The following is a 22,629-nucleotide window of genomic DNA, read 5'->3' on the forward strand; positions in this document are numbered from 1 at the left end:
GAACTTTATTAATTTCTTGCGTACCTGAAAATTCTCTGTATATATTTAAAGGGCACCTAAAGTAAGAGGGATATGGAGGTTGCCATATTAATTTCCTTTTAACCTCCCTAGTGTTCTGCACCGCTCAGGCCCTGCTGGGCCGATTTTGCTAATTTTTTTTTTCAAACACGCAGCTAGCCCTTTGCTAGCTGCGTGTGTGCCCCGATCGCCGCCGCTCGCCGCTGATCCGCTGCTACCGGACGCAAAAGAGGGCCCCCCCGCAGCCTGGCCAATGGTCCCTGTGATGTCACGACGTCGATGACGTCACTCCTTTCGTCGCCATGGCGACGGGGGAAGCCCTAAAGGAAATCCCGTTCAGAACGGGATTTCCTTATGGGCGCGATCGGAAGGGTGGGAGGGAGGTAGCAGAAAGGGGACAATCATGTAGCTAGCACTAGGCTAGCTACATGGTCGAAAAAAAATCGGGCGAAAAAAACCCTCCCGCGGGAATTGAAACACCCAGCAGGTTTTTAAGCAATACTAATTGCCTGGCTGTCCTGCTGTTCCTCTGCCTCTAATACTTTAACCCATAGACCCTGAACAAGCATGCAGATCAGATGTACCTGACGGAAGTCTGACCCAATTAGCTGCATGCCTGTTTCAGGTATGTAATTCAGAAACCACTCATACCTGAAAGATCAACCAGATGCCAGGCAACAGGTAATGTTTAACCATTACTGTCATCCAGACGTGAGCTTCATGTCCACGGCAGGTGCTGCTGCAGCAGCAGGGATGTGAGGCTCACATCTGGGCAGTCTGCGGGGTTGTGCGGGGGGAAGCCCGCGATCGCTATGGTTCCCACGTCAGGGGGATTGGTGGCTGGGGACAAAAGTCATCTGAGCCAATCCGTGCATGTCCGCTGAGAATGATTACTGTTTTTTGTTCAAAAGTGATCACTCTCAATTGGTGCCTCCCGCTCGCTCTTTTCCTCCGGTCCTGCCGCCGATCGTTAGATTAATGAATGGAAACTTTGTTCCCATTCATTCATCTCCCCTCTAGTCCACCGTGATCTCAGGCATCAATGAGTTGCCTGCGTCAGTTCCGAAGTAACACTTACTTCCTATGAAGTGTACTTATTGGACGCTTATAGGAAGTAATGCATGAAGACATCTTGTGGCCAAATAGTAAAATTACATCTACATACATTAAGGACTAAAACATTTTTAATATGCATGTCAAGAGGGTATATTATTATTAAATTATGGGCATTGTGGTTAGTGATGGATGTAAAACTGAAAACATGCACCTTTATTTCCAAATAAAATATTGTCACCATACATTGTACTAGGGATATAATTTAAACGTTGCAATAACCGGGACAAATGGGCAAATAAAATGTGTGGCATTTATCCACAGTAGAATGGGTTTAAAAAAAAAAAACTATAATGGCTGGAAACTGGGAAATAATGTATTTTTCAATTTTTTTCTTATTATTCCCATTAAATTGCATTTAGAATAAAATAATTCTTAGCATAATGTACCACCCAAAAAAAGTCTTATTGGTGGCGGAAAAAACAAGGCATAGATCATTTCGTTGTGATAAGTAGTAATAAAGTTATTGGGGAATGAATGGGAGGAGTGCTGAAATGTGAAAATTCCTCTCATCCATAAGATGAAAAAAAAAAAAACACAGGCTGAAATGGTTAAAATAAATAAATATGGCACCCACCATATACCTCTCACTTCAGGTGCCCTTTCAACACATCAGCGGCTCGATTGATAAGGAGCATCGCGGCCGCATCTACGCGTGTAGATGCGGCTTAATGTATCTCCATAAGTAGTTTTACAAATGAAAGCCTAGAAACAGCTTAGTTATCAGGATGCACAGATCTTACTTTTGAAGCTACAAATACTGTGTTTAAATTTAGTACAATGTTCGTTGTACACCTTTCCTTTTACAGCTCAGTGTTTCAGTTTTCAGGCTTTGGGGATGGAGCTGCTGCTGAAGCCCTGATTACATCATCCTGTTCAGACAACAAGGAGAAAGGCACAGACTGAGAACATTTCAGCCTGTAGAACAGATTGTATGTGGCCACTAGTGTTGATCGAACACCAAAATGTTCGGGTTTGGTTCGGCCCAACCTCGCCCCGATATTCGGCATATTCGGGCCAAATTCGAAACCCAATGCAAGTCAATGGGGACCCGAATATCTCTGCTTTGCAGGCCAGAAAAACCATAAAAAATGAGGGAAACTTCTGCAAAATGGCTTGGGAATAGTGGGGGGGCAAATGAGATCCTGGAAAGGTGTTGTAGTACTACCAGTGGGACCGGCAACGCTAACCCCGCAGCACACAGGATGGAAGAGGAGGTGCAGGAGGAGAAGGCCACGCTTTGAGACACAAACCAGGCCATGCGTGAGGCCAAATTGGATACTGAAAGCACTGCACTTTGTCGCCATGCTTTGAAAAATATAATAAAATTGAAATATTCCTGAAAATGGCACCGGCAACGCATGCAATTTGTCCTCACGCCAGGCCTGGTTTGTGTCTCAAAGCATGGCCTTGCTCTCCTGTGCCCGCTCTGCCATCCTGTGTGCTGGCCAAGCCAGCACACAGGATGGAAGAGGAGGTACTACAGGAGAGCAAGGCCACGCTTTGTGACACAACCCAGGCCTGGCATGGCGACAAAATGCATGCGTAAAGCAAAGCGTTTTGTCGCCATGCAGTGATAAATATAATAGAATGAGATATTCCTTAAAAAGAGAGCGGCAACGCTAACCCAGCACACAGGATGGAAGAGGAGGTACTACAGGAGAGCAAGGCCACGCTTTGTGACACAACCCAGGCCTGGCATGGCAACAAAATGCAGGCGTAACTGAAGCGCTGCTGCAACTTGGTGAGTGTGGCCGAAGCGGCACTGGACTTTCGGAAATGTTTGGCCAATCGCCGCACCTTCAGCAGAAGATCCGTCACGTTTGGGTATGTCCTCAGGAACCGCTGAACAACTAGGTTCAGAATGTGGGCCAGGCAAGGGATGTGTCTCAGCTTTGCCAACTGTAAGGCGCGAATGAGATTGCTCCCATTATCACACACAACCATGCCTGGTTCCAGGTGCAGCGGTGCCAGCCACAACTGGGTCTGTTCCTTGATTGCCTTCCAAATTTCTGCACCTGTGTGCTGCTTATCTCCAAAGCAGATCAGCTTCAGTAAGGCTTGAGGCTTGCTGACGCATGGCAACAGCTGTGCTGCACCGCTTCCATGCTCCTGTTGCTGGGTTAGCGATGCCGGATGAGGTAGAGCTTGGAGGAGGAAAAGGAGCCAGAGAGGTCGCTGTTGTCATTGACTCGCAGGGAAGCAGGTCCGGCAATTTGCAGCATTGGCAACACCTGTGCCGTAGCAGGTGAGGAGTCGCTGCCAGGCTCCACAAGGTTCTCCCAGTGCGCCGTAAGGGAGATGTACCAACCCTGGCCAAACGCACTTGTCCAGGTGTCAGTGGTGAGGTGAACCTTGCAGGCAACTACATTTTTTCAGGCTTCGGGTGATTTTGCCGACCACGTGATCATGTAATGCTGGCACTGGACAAAGCGGACGGTCAGTGCGGCAGCAAAGAAGGACCATGGCAACTCACTGATAGTACCACAGTTTGATAGTGCTGCCCAAAAATTATTTGCATCCGTGGACCCGGGCAGTGGGAACGCAGATTTTAGTACCTAAACACACGATACAACATGTTTTCCGGGGTCTGAGGCACATACAGATGGTCCCGATCATCATCATCATCATCATAGAACTCTTCTCCTGACCCCCCCACCACCTCTGCCACCCCAACATCCCCAGACACAGACCCCTCATCGTCCTCAACATGAACTTGGGATGCAGGCCTGAGCCCAACCTCCTCCTCCTCATCAGGCCCCATCATCTCCTCAACGGCAGCCCTCAATAATCGCCTTGGCGCCGGACCGAAGGACACAACGCTCTCGTCCGGGGAGGGCTGCTGCTGATCATTGGCTGCTGGAGTGGATGTTATAACTTGCGTGGGGCATTGGCTGTTGCTGTTGTTGGGAGTGCTGCTCACAGCGGAGGTATGCATATGTGTGCGGTGGAGTACAGCTCATCAGAACAACCTCTGCGCACCTGGTGGTACGCAAGTGATCCCACTTGGCGGCACTGAAAGTGAGTGTTTTTTTTAATAAACAATATGCAGTAAAAGTCACTGAAAATACATGTGGAATGGTGGTAGCCAAGTGATCCCACTTGGCGGCACTGAAGGTGCTTTTTTAATTAACAATATGCAGCAAAAGTCATAGAATATACGTGTGGATTGGTGGTACGCAGGTGATCCCACTTGGTGGCACTGAAGGTTTTTTTAATAAACAATACTCAGCAAAAGTCACTGAATATACGTGTGGATCGGTGGTACGCAAGTGATCCTACTTGGCGGCACTGAAAGTGTTTTTTTAATAAACAATACTCAGCAAAAGTCACAGAATATACGTGTGTATTGGTGGTACACAAGTGATCCCACTTGGCGGCACTGAAAGTGTTTTTTTTAATAAACAATACTCAGCAAAAGTCACTGAATATACGTGTGGATCGGTGGTACGCAAGTGATCACACTTGGTGGCACTGAAAGTGTTTTTTTAATAAACAATACTTGGCAAAAGTCACTGAATATGTTTCTGGATTGGTGGTATGCAAGTGATCCCACTTGGCGGCACTGAAAGTGTTTTTTTAATAAACAATACTCAGCAAAAGTCACAGAGTATATTTGTGGATTGGTGGTACGCAAGTGATCCCACTTGGCGGCACTGAAAGTGTTCTTTTAATAAACAATATGCTACAAAAGTCACTGAAAATGAAATTTGAATTTTTAACAGCCCTGTGGGTGCTGCAGCTGCTGTCAGCGGTGAGGCTAAGGCCCTGTGGCTGGCCTGGCTGGCAGTGAGGCCCTGTGGGTGCTGCTGTCAGTGGTGAGGCTGGGGCCCTGTGGCTGGCCTGGCTGGCAGTGAGGCCCTGTGGGTGCTGCTGTCAGCGGTGAGGCTGGGGCCCTGTGGCTGGCCTGGCTGGCAGTGAGGCCCTGTGGCTGCTGCTGTCAGTGGTGAGGCTGGGGCCCTGTGGCTGGCCTGGCTAGCAGTGAGGCCCTGTGGCTGCTGCTGTCAGTGTGAGGCTGGGGCCCTGTGGCTGGCCTGGCTGGCAGAGAGGCCCTGCTACTGTCAGCGGTGAGGCTGGGGCCCTGTGGCTGGCCTGGCTAGCAGTGAGGCTCTGTGGGTGCTGCTGTCAGCGGTGAGCCTGGAGGCTGGGGCCCTGTGGCTGGCACTGGCAGACAGTACGCTACGCTAAACTCCCTACCTACCCAAAGCTAAACCCCAAAGCAAATGACGCCGATCACGCGCGTTCGGGTATTTATGCACCCGAACATGTGACCCGCTCGACCAATCACAGCGCGAGACGTGCGTTCGACCGAACGTACGGCCACGTTCGGACAAACATTCGGCCAAGGACAAGTTTGAGTCACGTGGCCGAGCATCCATCACGGACACTGAGGTGTTTGGATGGTGTTCGCCGCGAACTCGAACACCACAAAATTTGCCGAATCCCGAACAGTGGCGAACACTGTTCGATCAACACTAGTGGCCACGGTGTCTGGGCTCCTCACCAAGCATTTTACAACTGATTTATTGTACATTACAGTGGTTATTCAAAAACCTCCTGCATATGTTACGGTAGAGCCATGAGTAATAGCAATCGCAATTGTGATTGGACACCAATTTCTCTGACAGAGAAAAACCCACAGTGATCCTACATGGCCCACATGGGTTAGGCATCAAAAGGGGGTGGTTAACGTTGGGCATTGGAGGGGGTGGTTAGGGTTAGGCATTGGTAGAGGGAGGGATCTGTGTGAGCATAAGGTTAGGCAGGGGTGGTTGCTCCATGAAACAACATGAATCATGTGCTTCAGGGCGGCAAGAGGTGGCTCCCCTCCCCAAATGTCCCCTTCTCACACTCCCCGTCTCCCTTCTCTAGATGGACGGTGCTTCAATCACCTGCTCTCAGCATTCCAGCATCCTGTATCCATGGCTACAGCGGTGCCTCATGTGATCTGTTACATGCTGCTGGGTCACATGAAGCGCTGCTGTAGTCAGAGCGGAAACAGGACTTCACGTGTGGCCGGTGATCTCATCGCTAATCTGCTGATCGGCATCCTGGGGATTACATGCTGCTGGCCATCAGGGAGGAGGTGCTGTCTTGGAGGAAGCAGAGGAAGGTCATCCTAGTGCCAGTGCCTGCGATGCAAAGCCCAATGTTTCTCTCCTCCCCGGCTCAGCTTTGCACGCACACATCGTCCTTACAATGTACTGCTTCAGGTGACAAAGAGTCTAGAACTGGCCCCGAGGTTAGGTTTAGCTGTTTTAAAAAATATTGGTAACATTTTCCAATATTTTATCAGAATAGATACTGCAAAATAGCGGAATATTGTTAAGTTTACAGATATTCTACTAATGACTGTTTCAGGGCGCACTTTTTGAATGAACGCCACCTAAAGATTGATAGTAGAATGTGGCAATCCTCTCCCCTACTCTCAGTATAAAGATTTACAGCAAGCGGCTGGTTCTGATACTTATTGCCAGCTGTATATGAGATACACTTCATTTTCATAATGAAGATGTATCTTAGATTAACCGGTGGCATTTACTTGGAGGACCAGACAGAGAAATTAAATTAAGCAAACCAGGACCGAGCCGAGGGAAGGGAGAAACACAATATGCTGAGGAGGAAATCAGAGTGCTTATACAGCACATTCTGGAAAATTACAATAAAATTGCTGGACATGCATCAAGCAGCACCTCTGGGAAAGAGGAGACTATGTGAAACTGGCTTGTAGCAGCAGCAGGGCTCCTGAGACGTCCCTGTGTATGTGGAGGGGTTGGAGAAACAGTTCCAACATCTCAGTCTTCACTTAAAATAAAAAAAAAAACTACTGTTCTCTAACACAAGTAGTAAACACAACACAATAGTAGCTTGGTAATATTCAATTTCATACTAATAGCGATGATTGTAATCAGCTTCTTACTTGCAGCAGGATTTAGAGTGAAATTGGCATAAGGCTTCTAGTGTGAACTGGGCAGCGTGGTGACATGTGGGCAGCATGGTGGCGTTGTGGTTAGCGCTCTTGCATTGCAGCGCTGGGTCCCTGGCTCCAATCCCATCCAGGACAACATCTGCAAGGAGTTTGTATGTTCTCCCCGTGTCTGTGTGGGTTTCCTCTGGGCACTCCGGTTTCCTCCCACACCCCCAAAACATACAGATAAGTTAATTGGCTTCCCCCCTAAATTGGCCCTAGATTATGATACATACACTACACGATATAGACATATGACTATGGTAGTGTAACGAACGGTGAAGCACAGAGAGGATCTGATTACCGGTGATCTGCAGTATCACTGGGAATACAGATGTATACCAGATTATAAGTGATCTGCAGTATCACCGATAATCCGATATACCAGCTAACCTCTGTTCACCTGAGTAGAGTGTAGTGTTTGGTGTAACAGTAACACTTAAAGGACTGGCCTCAGTGCAGTGAGGAGTACTGCACGGCTTCCTTCCGAAGGCCTGAACTCTCCAAGGCGGGAGGAGTCAGGCTGACAGTAGGAAGGTTAGTCTGAAAGTAACACTCAGGAGGTAGTGTCACTAACAGGACGGGGAACCGCCTCCAATAGTAAGGTCGGTTCTCGAGGTCGGACAAGCCAGGTTGGAACACACGGACAGATAAAGTACAGAATCAGAAGGCAGAGGCGGAGTCTAGGTACAGGCAGGGTTCGGCAACAGAGTATCAGAAATATCGAGGTACAAGATCAGAGTTCAGGAGGATAGTCAGGCAGGCAAAGAGTCGTAACAGATAATCACAATCAAACTAGTACTTTAAGCTATCAACAGAATCTAGCTAAGTGTAGGATTACAGCTCCAGCTGGTCCCGGCACACTTAAGGATCTGACTACGGATCTGAGTGCTCCCACGTATGTGTTTGCAACGCCAGACAAAGAGCAAGTGAACAGCCAGCAGTATATATACACAAGGACCTCTCCAGGACCTCCCTAATTGCTGGACCAATGAGAGTAGTGGAAAATGTCAGCTGACCCGCCTGGTCAGCTGACTCCCTTCTGGCTGTTATTGAAGCTCTGCCTCTGTGCGCGCGCGCGCGTCACTCTGAATCTAGGTGGACTATCAGTCCCAGCCACACCAGTACTATTTTGCAATGTATCCAGTGAACTGAGTGCGGGAGCCGCCTCTAATGCGGATTCCGCCGTTACCAATGCGGATTCGGCCGCTCTGCCTATGCGGCATGCGGCGTTTTTTCCGCGTTGTGACGCCCTGCTGGACGCGGAAACAGCCGCCTCACCTTGAGAGGCAGCGGCTTTTCCGCGTTTCATCACAGGTAGGGATTTGATCGTGAGCCCCTCTGAGGGACAGTTAGTGACAAGACAATATATAGTGCTGCATAATATGTCGACACTATATAAATACTTAAAGTGAACCTCCAGACTAAAAATCTAGTCAGCAAAACTGAAAAGGCTTGGTGTTTCTTTGACAGTTTCACAGAATCAGAACTTTGTTTTCCTTACCAAAGCATCATTTTTAGCTGCATTTTTAGCTAAGCTCCGCCCCATCAAACAAAACTGCCCGGGCTTTTTTCCCTGATGCTGTGCAAAGCATGATGGATTTCCTATGTTGTTATTCATGTTGCTTAGCAACTGGGAGGGGTGATCAGCACACAGGACAGTTGGAACTGTGTCTCATGCTCCCTGTCACCTCCTTTCAACCAAAAAGATGGCTGTCCTCATGAAATCAAACATTTACCTGTTCTTTTGAAACTGGGTGGGTAAGAGATTATATTACCTATCTATTTTAATTAACATAACTAATGTAACTTAATGACAGTATGTTTGTTTAGGTTAAAGTTCCTCTTTAAATAAATAAATTACAATTATGCAAAATTTCATGTACATTTTTACAATTATGCCCATATGTAATTAAGATTTGTAAATTCAATTGATTTTGTGTAATCATTTGTAATATCACAATTTTTGCGTAATCAATCAAATGTATTAACCCGCAGTGATTGTCACTGGCATTAGCTCGATATCTCAGCGGTCATTAACAAAATTGAAGTACAACAGCTCTCTTACATATTGTGCAGTTGTAATGCTGGAGGGTCATACTTTCTGACCACCCATCGCAACTAGGCTAAGAGCTGGATAATGGAAGAGGCTACACAGGCTGCCCAGAGCAACTGCAGCTCTGGGCTTCCGATAATACGCAATGGCAGCGCAGTGCGATGTTGCGCTACTTTTGCGATAGCAAAGATTCAGACAGATATAAGACAGACTGGAGTGAGGTAGCCAATAGCAACTGCAGCAATGGCTACCTCACAAGGACAGTACTGGAAAGGTTCGCTACTCTTTCGCAGGAGATTGCGCAACCCACAAGACTAGACAGAATGAATGCTTGCTAAACTACTCATTGCCACAGTGACAGCAAGCATCCACAGACAGGACAGACTGGAATGAAGCAGCCAATCGCGACCGCAGCGATGGCTTACTTCGCAAGAACAGGACTGGAAGGATTCGCCGCTCCTCCGCAGGAGACTGGCGCAGCCCACAAAGCAGAGTACAAGAGCACAGATAAATCACACAATAGTATCACAAAGAGTTTACAATTACAGCTATCAATGTGATACAATAATCCGCGAATGCAATATGGAAAATAACAAACGCGCTAGTATGCGTATATATTGGCAATTAACCAATATATGACGCAAGCCTAGCAAAATAACAAACGCTGACTAGAATATGTATATATTGGCGATAAACCAATATATAACATAAATCAGGAAGACTAGCTAGATCTGAAGCAATACAGCAACTAAGCTAGGCAATACAATACTACAACTCTATACTAGAATGAGTACGTATATATGTCCCCGTGGGAAATATATAACGTAACTCCACAAGAAACTGAACTATAAAGTAACAATACAAGGAACTAAATTTCACAGTGTTCAGAGACCCAGTAACAGCCTAGACTGACTGAAACTATGATGGGCGGAGCACGCTGCAGGAAGCAAACCTTTATACTGAAGTCATCCAATGAGAGCAGAGATGCAAATCTCAGCACAGGTGAATGGTAATCAGTCACAAGCAGGCTGGCTTGATTACCATTCCCTAGCTGACAGACTATCACAAGCAATGCATGCAGAACTATGCTAGCAACTGCATGTAAAGGAATCAGAACTGCTTGGCTGCAGTACCTCTGCAGCCAGCAGTACATGCTGCAGAAGCGATCATGACAGCAGTACACTGGAATGAAATCTAGTGGCCAAAACATAAAAACAAAGTATCATACATTAAAATATATATAAAAAAAATGAATTGCCAATTATTTATTAACCCATTATTCCCCCCTCCCCTATAGTTACAACCATTAAATACTTATTTTTAAAAAAAGTGACGGCATTTAAATATAAGGGCTTGTAATTATTGAAATAGTATACGGAAACACAAAATGGAAAAAATACACCTTTATTTCCAAATAAAGTATTGTCACTATACATTGTACTAGGGACTCAATTTAAATGTTGTATTAACTGGGACAAATGGACAAATGTGGGTTTACTCTATAGTAGCACATTTTATTTCAAATCTATAATAAACAAAATAAACAATGTATAAATAAACAATGTATAGGTCATTTTGGTGTGTTAAGTCAGGATAAAGTTATTGGCAAATGAATGGGAGGAGTGTGAAATGTGAAAATTGTGTGAAGTTTTTAAGGGAGAATAACCTGAGGTGAGCAATTGGTTAAATCTTTGGCAACCTCTGTACTTTACATCTTTCTCAGTAGAACAACAAAAGTTAGTTTAGTCTTGCAGTTTGATTCCCCACAAGTACATTAGGATGCTGAGAATGTTCCGGAGAAGAGCCAGCAAATCTGATTTATCATTGTAATATATACATTAAAATCTGCTTTATTTCCTCCTTTTGTCACTTTTCTAAATTACAGTATAGCGCTGAGTTTAAAAACGCTGAGCGTTTGCCTCGTATTCGATGACAGAGATGCTTAACATCAAAATGAGTCTTTTGAAATTGCCTCAATGGAAGTGTTTCATTGTAAACTTGATTTTCATGGCAGTGTTTTTTTTTTATTATTTTTTCTATCTGCATTACTGTTTGAAAGGGATTTGCAAAGCTGCCGTGTGCTGCGCTCATCAATATATACGTAGGAAAAGTACATCTTATCATTGCGACGCAAAGCCATTTTCCTACTGTTTACCGTAATTTAACTCTTTTCAAATTCCTGCCACCGAAGAAAACTCCTTTGGAGATTTAAAGACAAATTGCTCTTTTGTTGGGAAAACGATGTAACATTGGTAAGTGACATAAAAGCCATACTGTATTAACAGCATAACTGCAGGAACATTTCAAAGGGATGGACCAAACAATCAGGGCCGGATTTCTGGAAAGGCCACAGAAGCCCAGGCCTTGGGCGGCTGCAGCTCGGGGGGACACCTGGACATGAAAGAGGGGCTGTTACATATGAAAGAAGAGGCTGGAAATGGGAAGTAATACATGAAAAAGAGAAACTGATGCTCAAGGAAACTGTTCATAAAAGAGAGGGGCTGCAGTACACTGATAACACACATGAAAGATGGAGCTGCACATGGAATGGGAGGGACTGCTGTACATGGATGATACACATGGAAGAGGGGGCTGCACATGGAATGGGAGGGGCTGCTGTACATGGATGATACATATGGAAGAAGGGGCTGCACATGGAATGGGAGGGGCTGCTGTACATTGATGTTACCCATGGAAGAGGGGGCTGCACATGGAATGGGAGGGGCTGCTGTACAGGGATGATACACATGGAAGAGGGGGCTGCACATGGAATGGGAGGGGCTGCTGTACATGGATGATACAAATGGGAGAGGGGGCTGCACATGGAATGGGAGGGGCTGCTGTATATGAATGATACACATGGAAGAGGGGGCTGCACATGGAATGGGAGGGGTGCTGCTGTACATGGATGATACACATGGGAGAGGGGGCTGCACATGGAATGGGAGGGACTGCTGTACTTGGATGTTACACATGGAAGAGGGGGCTGCACATGGAATGATGAGGGGGTTGCTGTACATGGATGATACACATGGAAGAGGGGGCTGCACATAGAATGGGAGGGGCTGCTGTACATGGATGATACACATGAGTGAGGAGGCTGCACATAGAATGGGAGGGGCTGCTGTACATGGATGATACACATGGAAGAGGGGGCTGTACATGGAATGGGAGGGGCTGCTGTACATGGATGATACACATGAGTGAGGAGGCTGCACATAGAATGGGAGGGGCTGCTGTACTTGGATGATACACATGGAAGAGGGGGCTGCACATGGAATGATGAGGAGGTTGCTGTACATGGATGATACACATGGAAGAGGGGGCTGCACATAGAATGGGAGGGGCTGCTGTACATGGATGATACACATGAGTGAGGGGGCTGCACATAGAATGGGAGGGGCTGCTGTACATGGATGATACACATGGAAGAGGGGGCTGCACGTGGAATGGGAGGGGTGCTGTATATGAATGATAAACATGGGAGAGAGGGCTGCACATGGAATGGGAGGGGCTGCTGTACATGGATGGTACACATGGAAAAGGGGGCTGCACATGGAATGGGAGGGGCGCTGATGCACAAAAAAGCAGAGCAACAACATACTTGGCTTAGAGGTACAAAGAGTATAAATCCGGCCTTGCAAACAATATCTGTGGCGAGGCAGTGATTCTTGGCTTGCGCCTGAATTGGGTGCAGCTAAAGCCACAATGCTATAGTGCTCAGCCAGTGCAGCCGTATTGCGGGTCTCCAATGATTGCCGGGCCTGAATTACTTCTCCCTCCGAGTTGCTATGATTCAAAGGGGGAATAAGAATTAACACTGGTCCGAATTTCGCATGCAGCAAAGTGCCAAAGTGACAGGGCGGCAAACTGCCATGTACGCATCTGTAGACCCAGAAGACACAAGGGAAACAAGATAACCAGATGTCAATAGGGTACTATTATTTAGTATTTATATAGGGCTGATATCTTCCGCAGCGCTGTACAGAGTATATTGTCTTGTCACTAACTGTCCCTCAGAGGAGCTCACAATCTAATCCCTACCATAGTCATATGTCTATGTATGTATCGTGTAGTGTATGTATCATAGTCTAGGGCCAATTTAGTGGGAAGCCAATTAACTTATCTGTATGTTTTTGAGATGTGGGAGGACATCAGAGTACTTGGAGGAAACCCATGAAAGACATGGGGAGAACGAACAAACTCGTTGCATATATTGCTCTGGCTGGGATGCAAACCGGGGACCCAGTGCTGCAAGGCGAGAGCGCTAACCACAATGCCACCATGCTGCCCCATAGTGTAGTATATTAATATACCAATAGTATAGACATGAAGGAGTGTCACATTAACACATTTCGGGCTTCAAGATTCTGCAACCGCCAATAAGGCTTGCAGAGGATTCCCCGCCTACATTTGGGTCTGTGTGGGTCCTTTGAAGGTCGCTCTCCTGGTGATTTTAAGTAGATCCCAATTAAAAAAAACAACTACTAAAATGTCAACAACATTTGGGTGGGGAGCCGCCTTATGCCGCCCTCTAATTGTTGCCACCCTGAAGAACGTGATTCACGTTGCTTCATGGAAGAACCGGTCCTGCTCCTGTTATAGTAAATTTCCTATAATGCCCTATGTAGTCTCCTTCATTTTCCTCTTGTATAGTGGTGTCCTCATATGCCCCCTGTAGTGCCTTCCTTTGCTCCCTGTTATTGTTAAACTACCCAGCCAGCTCAGGGTGAACCAGAACTCCTGGGAGTGTGTAAGGGGGCTACAAAGGACCAAAAAGCCCTCTTACTTAAATGATACACAAAACAAAAGTTTGCCTTCTTAAAACAGAAGATATTTGAGATAATTCAGATTGGAGTGAGCATATGATGTCTCCCACAATGCTTCACTGCTGAATATGCAAATCATCTCTTTGTTGTCCCTGTAAGCTAACCACACCTCCGAAACCATGGAATGCAATAATGTGTCAGCTTGATAATTGTACAGAGCCACACTAATCCAACATGCATACAGTTTCAGATTGGTTGATCCTCATCAGTTCATGGCATGGATTAAGCGTACAAGAGGAATCGCCACCAGGAGACTTGGGGGCAGGATACAGCCGGTATATTGCTGATCCTGATGCTGCACAAGCTCCCGGCGGCGTTAATTACTATTCCCCCTCCAGGCCGCCATGGATGGTGGGGAATGAAACAATTTGGCTTCCAGCACTTGCTGGAAGCCAAATTATTTTGTTTTAAAAGTAACTTCAGTTCCGTCTTCTGACAGTGCCGAAGTTACTCCCTGTGCGCCCAAGTCTCCTGCGCTGGATGCACTGTGCTCGTGGATTAATGTGGCTCTATGGGGTAGGACTTGAAACACCCAGACTTAGACTACCCAGTGAGCATATGAGGTGTCCCCCACAATGCATCACTGCTAAATATGCAAATCATCTCTTGTTGTCCATGTAAGATAGCCACACCCCCAGAACCTCTAGAATGCAGTGATGTGTCAGCTTGTATTGTTATAGGCAAGTTTAGTGTCCTGTTTATCTATCTCTGTATCAGAATTGTTTTTTGTTTTTATTTTGTATATGGGTTACACTCATCAGTTATCCCAGCCTCCCTTTCTTTCCTTCAGCATATTCATCTTCCAGCTGGTGAGCTGTGTAATTAATCGCTCCAGTCAGTAAACTGTCAGTGTTGTAGATCACTAGGAGTAATTGAGTTTCATTTGCTTAATGAGTAATGAACAGCCAGCATTTTGGGGTAATCTGGTGTCTGCAGAGATGTTGACACATCTGTAATGAATTTAGCCAATAAGAAGGTGCCTGCCAATATGGGATATCCCCTCATTCATTTATAGTATCGTCCCTAATGGAAAGACATAAGCAGATCAATGTAATTCGCTTTAGCGTCAGCGGAGTTTTACTAGCTGGTGAAAATTAGCCCCAAGTCTCCAGTAAAATCCCGCTGGATAAATTCATTAGCGCGGTTTACATGTCGGTTTATCAACACGTGGAAAGATTTAGGGCACCCCAGACTAAGTTTGGGAACATTTTAGTCTCTTAACAGGCTCGATGAGACCAACGTGTTAGATTTTCGCAGCAATATGGTATTGCTTAAAGCACAAATTTGGCATAATTGTAATTTTGCATCGAAATTCGCAATTACAATCCAAAATTGTAATGTGAAATTTCATGAAAAATCTAAATTTCGTTTTTAAACGTAATCAGGAACTGTTTTTGTGTAATTTTTGCGTAATTTTGTGCTGAATTAAGCAGTTAATAGCAAAGCCCCCCTACAAGCTATTGTCACCAAAATTTAAATGTTAAAGCGGACCCAAACCAAACATTTTTTTAATTCAAGTAATATTAAGTTGCACTACTCTGACACATACAAAGATAAATAAACACTCCTTCAAGCCTATGAGCAATTCAGTGCATGCTTTTCACACTCCTCTTTGCATAACTAAGGTTATACAGGTGGCAGCCATTAGCAATTTCTCCTTTGCTGGACACCACCTACTCCACCAGTTTGCCGGATTCTGTTCTGGCAATATGAAAGGAAGGGAGGGGTTCCTCCAATAAATGTAAAATATTTTATATGTGTCATCATGCAGCTGAAAAAAGGCTGCTATTTATTATTATAATTTAGAAAATAGATTTTATTTCTGAAAACTTGTATTTTTAGTTTGGGTCCACTTTAAGGGGAATATTGGAAAAAAGACAAAAAGAAAGATTTTTTTCAGAAACACCATATAGTTCTTGAGAAAATCGATTTTAAAAATGCAAAGGAAAACTGGTCATTTTTTGGAGTTTAAAAAGCATTTTTCATTTGCATTTCTGAAATTGATTTTCTCAAAAACTACAAGATCTTTTCGAAAAAAAAATGTTTTTTGACTTTTGCCCTCAACATACTGTACGTAGCAATTTTGGTGATGATATCATGTATGGGGGCTTTCATATTAACTGCTTAAGGCGGCAAGAAATTGCGCAAAATTACAAATGAATTATACAAAATCAATCGACTTTCCAAGTGAAAGTCCAAATCGTAATTTCATATGGCGGTAATTGCAAAAATATACGTGGTATTTTGCATAATCGCAATTAGCAGATTATGATCATTACTACTGTAGTCCTCAAAAGGACCGGATAGTGTAATGGTTAAGGGCTCTGCCTCTGACACAGAAGACCAGGGTTCCGACCTTGGGTCTTCCTGTTCAGTAAGGAGACCTTGGGCAAGACTCCCTAGCACTGCTACTGCGTACTGAACATGCCCTGACCTTTGAGTCTGACAGGACAAAAAGTGCAAAATAAATGTTGTGTGTCTTCTCTCATTACTGACAACAAACATTTTTTTTAGGTCATCAGAGGAAGGATGGTACCTCTATGCGGATAGCTCCAATGGAGAATTTGGACACACTGCTTACATCATGACTCCTCTGATATCTCACACTGGGCCAAAGTGCACTCTGACCTTCTGGACCTATATGGACGGTGCTACGGTGGGATCATTACAGGTTAGTACTCGCTCGTAACTAGTGGAAAAGCATTGTGGTGAATGGTCAGTTTTATTATTTAAAGGAAACCTGTGATTTTAAAGTTAACATAAAACTGATACTTACCTCGGGAGGGGAAGCCTCTGAATCCTAATGAGGCTTCCCCGTCCTCCTCTAGCTGCTTGATCCAGCGCAGAGACCTCCAAGGTTTCCTCAACAATAACCCATTGGCCTGCATGTAGTTTTTTTCACTCTGGCTCCAGCAGAAGTAGCCGAGCCTGATCGGGTCCACTCTACTGCACTGGCGGGTCACACCTGCACAGTAGGGCAGACCCGATCAGGCTGAACTTTTTCTGCTGGAGCCAAACCAGAAAGTCGCTGGTGTGCCTGCGTAGGAAGGAAGGCCAATGGATTAATATGGTTGTCGGAAAGCTGCTACTGCGCAGGCGCACAGTGCTGACAATCCCAACAAGCTGATTTTCAAGGGTCCCAGTACTGCATCTCCTCTGCGGAGCCTCTGGATCCTAAAAGAGGCTTCCCCCTACTGAAGGGCACTTTTCTTCACTTCAGGTACAATTTAAACCATACCTAATGTCACCGTGTGATAAAGACGTGATGTAATAGGATGAGATAAACATAAGTACATATAGTTCTAGCCCTACTAAGAAGTTGTCTGAAGTCCATTTGCCAGTACAGAAACAGTTTAAAAAAAACTACAGTTGTTATCAATGTAAATGAGTTTCACAAATCAGCTTGGTTTCCTGAAAAGTAAATAGAAGCCACAACTGCATTTATCGTATTTACTTTTAGTGCTGGAGATTCAAGAACACTACTGCTATTTGTTTCTGTTCTTTTTCAATAACAAAGTCAATCAGAATGACAGAATTGTTGGCTGCTGTTCAGAAAGAAGAAGCCTATTGCTAGGTACACACCATACAATTGTCTGGCAGATTTACCTGTCAGATCGATTATTTCCAGCATATCCGATCTGAATTTTGATCAGTTTTCCGATCGATTTCCATTCACTTCTATGAAAATCGATAGGATAAAATGATCAGAAAATAGAAAATCGATCGGAAACACGATCGAAATTCATATCGGACATGTTGTAAAAAATTGATCTGGCAGGTAAAGCTGCCAGAAAATTGTATGGTGTATACCTAGCATAAAATTAAGTCTTTAAACTTAACATGAAATATGTGAGATTCAGCATTATGTTTAATTTACACACACGCGCGCACGCGCGCACACACACACACACACACACACGCACGCACGCATGCACGCACGCACGCACGCGCACGCACACACACACACACACACACACACACACACACACTCTTCATGCCCAGTTCATTTTTGGCAATAGTTTTAAGAGGAAAACACTGTAAATGCTTTAGTTATATATTTTTATGGAGTAACTAAAGAGTTTTTGTGATTCCAGAAAAGAGATTTTTTTTTACATTACTATAGCTAGCTCAACATGTGGTACAGATACCCCAGAGGGTACTTCTGATGGGTTCAGGGGATACTTAGGCTACATACATCTAATCAGAAGTGTTGTACTTCAGAAAATTATAAATTATATGTAAACAAATCTGATTTTGTATTTTAGAGAAATAAAAGCAAGAAAATAAGGAAATTATTTATAATCAGTAAAGATGCGCTCTTAATAGACGTTTATGTGTCAAGAGGTACTTAAGGGGGAATTGAGACAATCTTACATATACAAGGGGACACTTGATAAGCATAGGCTTTCATAAGAGGTACATATCAAAATAATATTTAGAAACACGTAGTCCAAGGAGAGATAAAGTGTAATCATCTTCTGCTTAATCCTTTAGCAGCCAAATAAAGTAAAACTTTGGCTGCAGTGCTAAATTTTTCCTACTGCTGGGGAAGTTTGCATTCCCCAGCTTGGAAGGCTACCAGGATATGTAGAGTGGGAAGTAGGGAACTTTTATAGTTACCTGTCCGGACGACTGGATCGGCTTCTTCTTCCCCCACCATGGCAGCGATGTAACCCAGAAATGTCTTCTCGGTTTTGATCACATGATGTGACATGTGATCAGGATCCAGGAGCAGGGATGCTCTTCCGAGTAGCTACAAGTAGGTAGCTACTTGGAATCAAAATGTAAATGATACAGCTGTGACCACAGGAGACGATGGGTTAACTTACCTATGCTTCCTATGTGTTCCATTCGTGTTGCAAGTCACGTTCCATGACACAAAGTTAATTCCTTCAAGCCAGAAGGAGGAAGCGTGAGAGTGACATGGAATGCAGTCACAGCTGTATCATTAACATTTCGATTCCACATAGCTACTCGGAAGCGCAGCACTATCCAGGAGACCATGTCAGCATTACAGCGCCGCCCAGTGGTGGAAGAGGAGTGATGGAAAAGTCTCGCAACACCCGGTGGTGAAAGAGGGATGATGGAAGAATCTCTTCCATCACCCCTCTTCCACCACCGGGTGGTGCTGTAACACTGACATGGTCTTCTGGATCCCGATCACATGACATTTCATGTGATCAGATCTGATAGGGACCCAGAAGATCTGACGGAAGTTCACAACCGCCAGTGGAGGAAGTGAAGAAGCCGTCCAGAACAGGTAACTATAACTTCTCCCTGCCGCCTGCTCTGTGGCTGCACTAGGTAGCAAGCCAAACGAGATTTGCCGGCAGAGGTTTACATTGCACAGCAGCTTTCAATGTAAAGATTTATTTAAAGCTGCTAATGGGTTAAAGATGCCCATCAATGGTACAATTCCACGGGCGAACGATCGTTTCCTGCAGTAATCGGTCAGAATTGTTCATCATTGGTCGTGCACTGCCCATTAACATCTAAATTCTTGCTAACCAATCCGATCAGATTGATGGGATCGATCCAAAAAATGGATAATTCCATTAATAATATCAAATTGACTAGCGTGATTTCAGGCATCAATGGCCAAATTCCTGATCAATTACTGCAGTGATCAGAAGTGATCGATCGGACGTGAAATTGTACCGTTGATTGTACCATGCCTGGATTTATGTGTTTTTTCTTGTAAATGACTCTTGTGGCCAGGGTTTATTCCAGCGCTTTCCCTCCTTCCCCTGTCTTTGACCATTGTCAGTAGGCACACAGCTTGTGCTGGTGTGTGTATGTTACAGGGCCAAAGTTAGGACACCTGTGAAAACCTGGGTACCTCTGCGCGGTGTAGGTGACTACACAAGAGATTGCATTCTTTTGTAACTAAAACCCCACCTTTTAACTTGGCAGTGCCACCTGGATGATTGATTTCTGTGAATACATTTGTATGAAGATGTGAATGCGAGTGTGCAAAGATCTAACTGACTTTGCCATTTTGCTTGCCACACCCCCTTTAGCACCTCCCTAATTACTTATTTAAATGTCCTAACTTGAGGTGATGTACCAAGATTCATGTGTTTTTTCTTGTAACTGACCCTTTTGGCCAGGGTTTAATCCAGTGCACTCCCTCCTTCTCAATTGAATGACTATTGCCAGGATGCAAACAGTGTATGCTGGTGTGTGCATGGTGGACATGTATATATTTTGTTAACTCCCTTGTGAGTTTAGTTTGATGCACTATCTGTCCCAATAGAGGACGTCAGGATATGTGCGCCAAAACTTTAGATAGATTTGATGCAATGAATGTTTGCATGTCTGCACTATGCATGTTACAGGGCCAGAGTTAGGAGGGCCAGCGTTAGGACACCTACGAATACCTGGGTACCTCTGTACGGTGTAGGTGACTACGACTACGCAAGAGAATGCATTCTTTTGTACCTAAAACTCTGGCTATTAACTTGGCTGTGAGGATAGCAGTGGTTCCTGGATGATTGATTTCTGTGAGTGCATTTGTATAAAGATGTGCATGCAAGTGTGCAAAGGGTTAACTGTCTATGCACTGGTGTTAGCATGTGCAGCACAGCGGAGTCACTCTCTAATAGCTGATATCCCTGCAGGGTAGTAGAGACTGCCATATATAAGACGGAAGCTGAGTAAAGCAAGGCCTCTGAACTTTGAGTTATTCCCTACCCTCAGGGGACTTCTTTGGCAAATCTTTTCTCCTTAGCTGATCCCTGGAGTCCTACATGCCATCATCCCAGCTTTGCTTGGCTTCCTTCTGTCTTTTACGTGTCTGATTTATTGTTATCAGTTTTGGCTAACCGCTTTAGGGGCCTTTTGTTTTCTACATAGATAATTTTGGTTGTGCAGCCTGAGATTTATTTTGATAATTTTTCATATATACAATACAATGTGGAACATGTGCGTTACCTATTTTGATCTTCTCTAAGACTAGCTATGGTCTTAGGATTAAGAAGTCGCTCTCTGTAGATAGGAAGTAAGGGGCAACACCCCTCCAGCAAGGGTGGACTCAGGAACTATGTAAGCAGACAGAGGCGCCAGAAGGATAAAATATACTAAAAACTTTAAAACGAGAGGAGGCAGTGGTGGGCTTAACTCCCCCAAGCAGACACATATGAATGGTGTTTAAATTCAAACAACAAAAGATTTATTTGCATACTCCAGAAAGTGCAAGTGCAACGCATTTCGCGGGCATCTCCCGCTTCATCAGGCAATACAAATGGAGCATAAAACTCAAACAGGTCTGGTACAAAGCTCATTGCCTCTGTCTACAGTCACAGAGGCGCAGAGATTTGTACCAGACCTGTTTGAGTTTTATGCTCCTTTTGTATTGCCTGATGAAACAGGAGATGCCCGTGAAACGCGTTGCACTTTCTGGAGTATAAAAATAAATCTTTTGTTGTTTGAATTTAAACAACATTCGTATGTGTCTGCTTGGAGGAGGTAAGCCCACCACTGCCTCCTCTCATTTTAAAGTTTTTAGTATATTTTATTCTTCTGGCGCCTCTGTCTGCTTACATAGTTCTCCGTGAGTTCTCCTAGACATGACCATCATTATCTAAGACAATGTAAAACTGGATCACCTGGGGGGATAATTAGCCTAGCAAGAACCAGGATAAATTACTGCAGTACTTAGAGCTGTCACTAGGTGTCAGCAGCAACACTCCTGCCAGCTATCTGCCTAACAAGTTGACAAAGAGCATGACGGTAACGCACAGGATGAGTCCATGTCCACAGGGAACCAGTTGAGTTGCGATTCCTAACACTGTCAGTGTGATTGCACCTTGTGCAGGAAGTGGCCACCAGCTCCTGAGCCCTTTACTAGGTTGTTCACACGTAAATTATTTTGGCTCAGCAATTTCACGGATCTAACAGACAAATCAAAACAAGCACTGAAACTGAGCGTCTACATTCAGAAAATGTGTGCCTGAACTGAGGCTCTCTAAGATTGATATTCTCCAGGTGGTTGGTATCCAGATTGGGAAGCTCTGATGGATGCACCAAAACACACGTCGTGTGATCAGAATTTTGACAGATGCAATACAAAACCACTGCCTCATTCCTCACCTCACTGCCGATGGTGATGTGATGAGGATTTGGGGCCAGAAGGTCAGGGGAAGCCTGTACAAACACCCATCATGCAACCTGTCCATAAATGGATGGATGGGGAGATGATGAATATCTGACATGTGTTATTATCTAGCAAACAGAATTGTATTGTTGTCTCGCACACACTAAAGGATCGAACCAGTGCAGGGACTGCTAAGCTAGAGAAGAGGGATGAAGCCCTTTATGCAATGTTCAAAACAGGTAAAGAGCTGCCGCTTGCTGGATGCATATCGTCTTGCATGAATGCCTTGAAGGACCTGACTCCCTTCTTCTCCTTAAAGCCAATGGGTACTAGTTTAAAAATAAAAAAGTCGGATACTCACCTAAGGAGAGGGAAGGCTCGGTCCTAATGAGCCTTCCCTCTCCTCTCCCGGTGCCCTCGGTGCTGTGCTGGCTCCCCCGTTCGCGTCCGCCGCCGCAGGAACTGCGGAGGTCTTCGGGAGCACTCGGGCTTCCGAAGACGGGCCGCTCCATACTACGGACGCGCGAGTGCGTCATAGAGGGCGCTCGCG

At 45.0% G+C, this 22,629-nt stretch overlaps 1 protein-coding gene across 4 annotated transcripts in view; it reads left to right on the forward strand.

Annotated features, from left to right (window-relative positions):
- MALRD1 (MAM and LDL receptor class A domain containing 1) overlaps window positions 1-22,629 on the forward strand; it is a 407,541-nt gene that overhangs the window by 128,916 nt on the left and 255,996 nt on the right. For all 4 annotated transcript variants that reach the window (XM_068235591.1, XM_068235589.1, XM_068235590.1 and 1 more), the window contains one exon: window positions 16,499-16,655. In XM_068235591.1, coding sequence (XP_068091692.1) covers window positions 16,499-16,655 — 157 coding nt within the window. The remainder of the gene's footprint in view (window positions 1-16,498; window positions 16,656-22,629) is intronic.

This window comes from Hyperolius riggenbachi, chromosome 5, assembly GCF_040937935.1.
Source record: "Hyperolius riggenbachi isolate aHypRig1 chromosome 5, aHypRig1.pri, whole genome shotgun sequence".
In the NCBI taxonomy this organism is placed as follows: Eukaryota; Metazoa; Chordata; class Amphibia; order Anura; family Hyperoliidae; genus Hyperolius; species Hyperolius riggenbachi.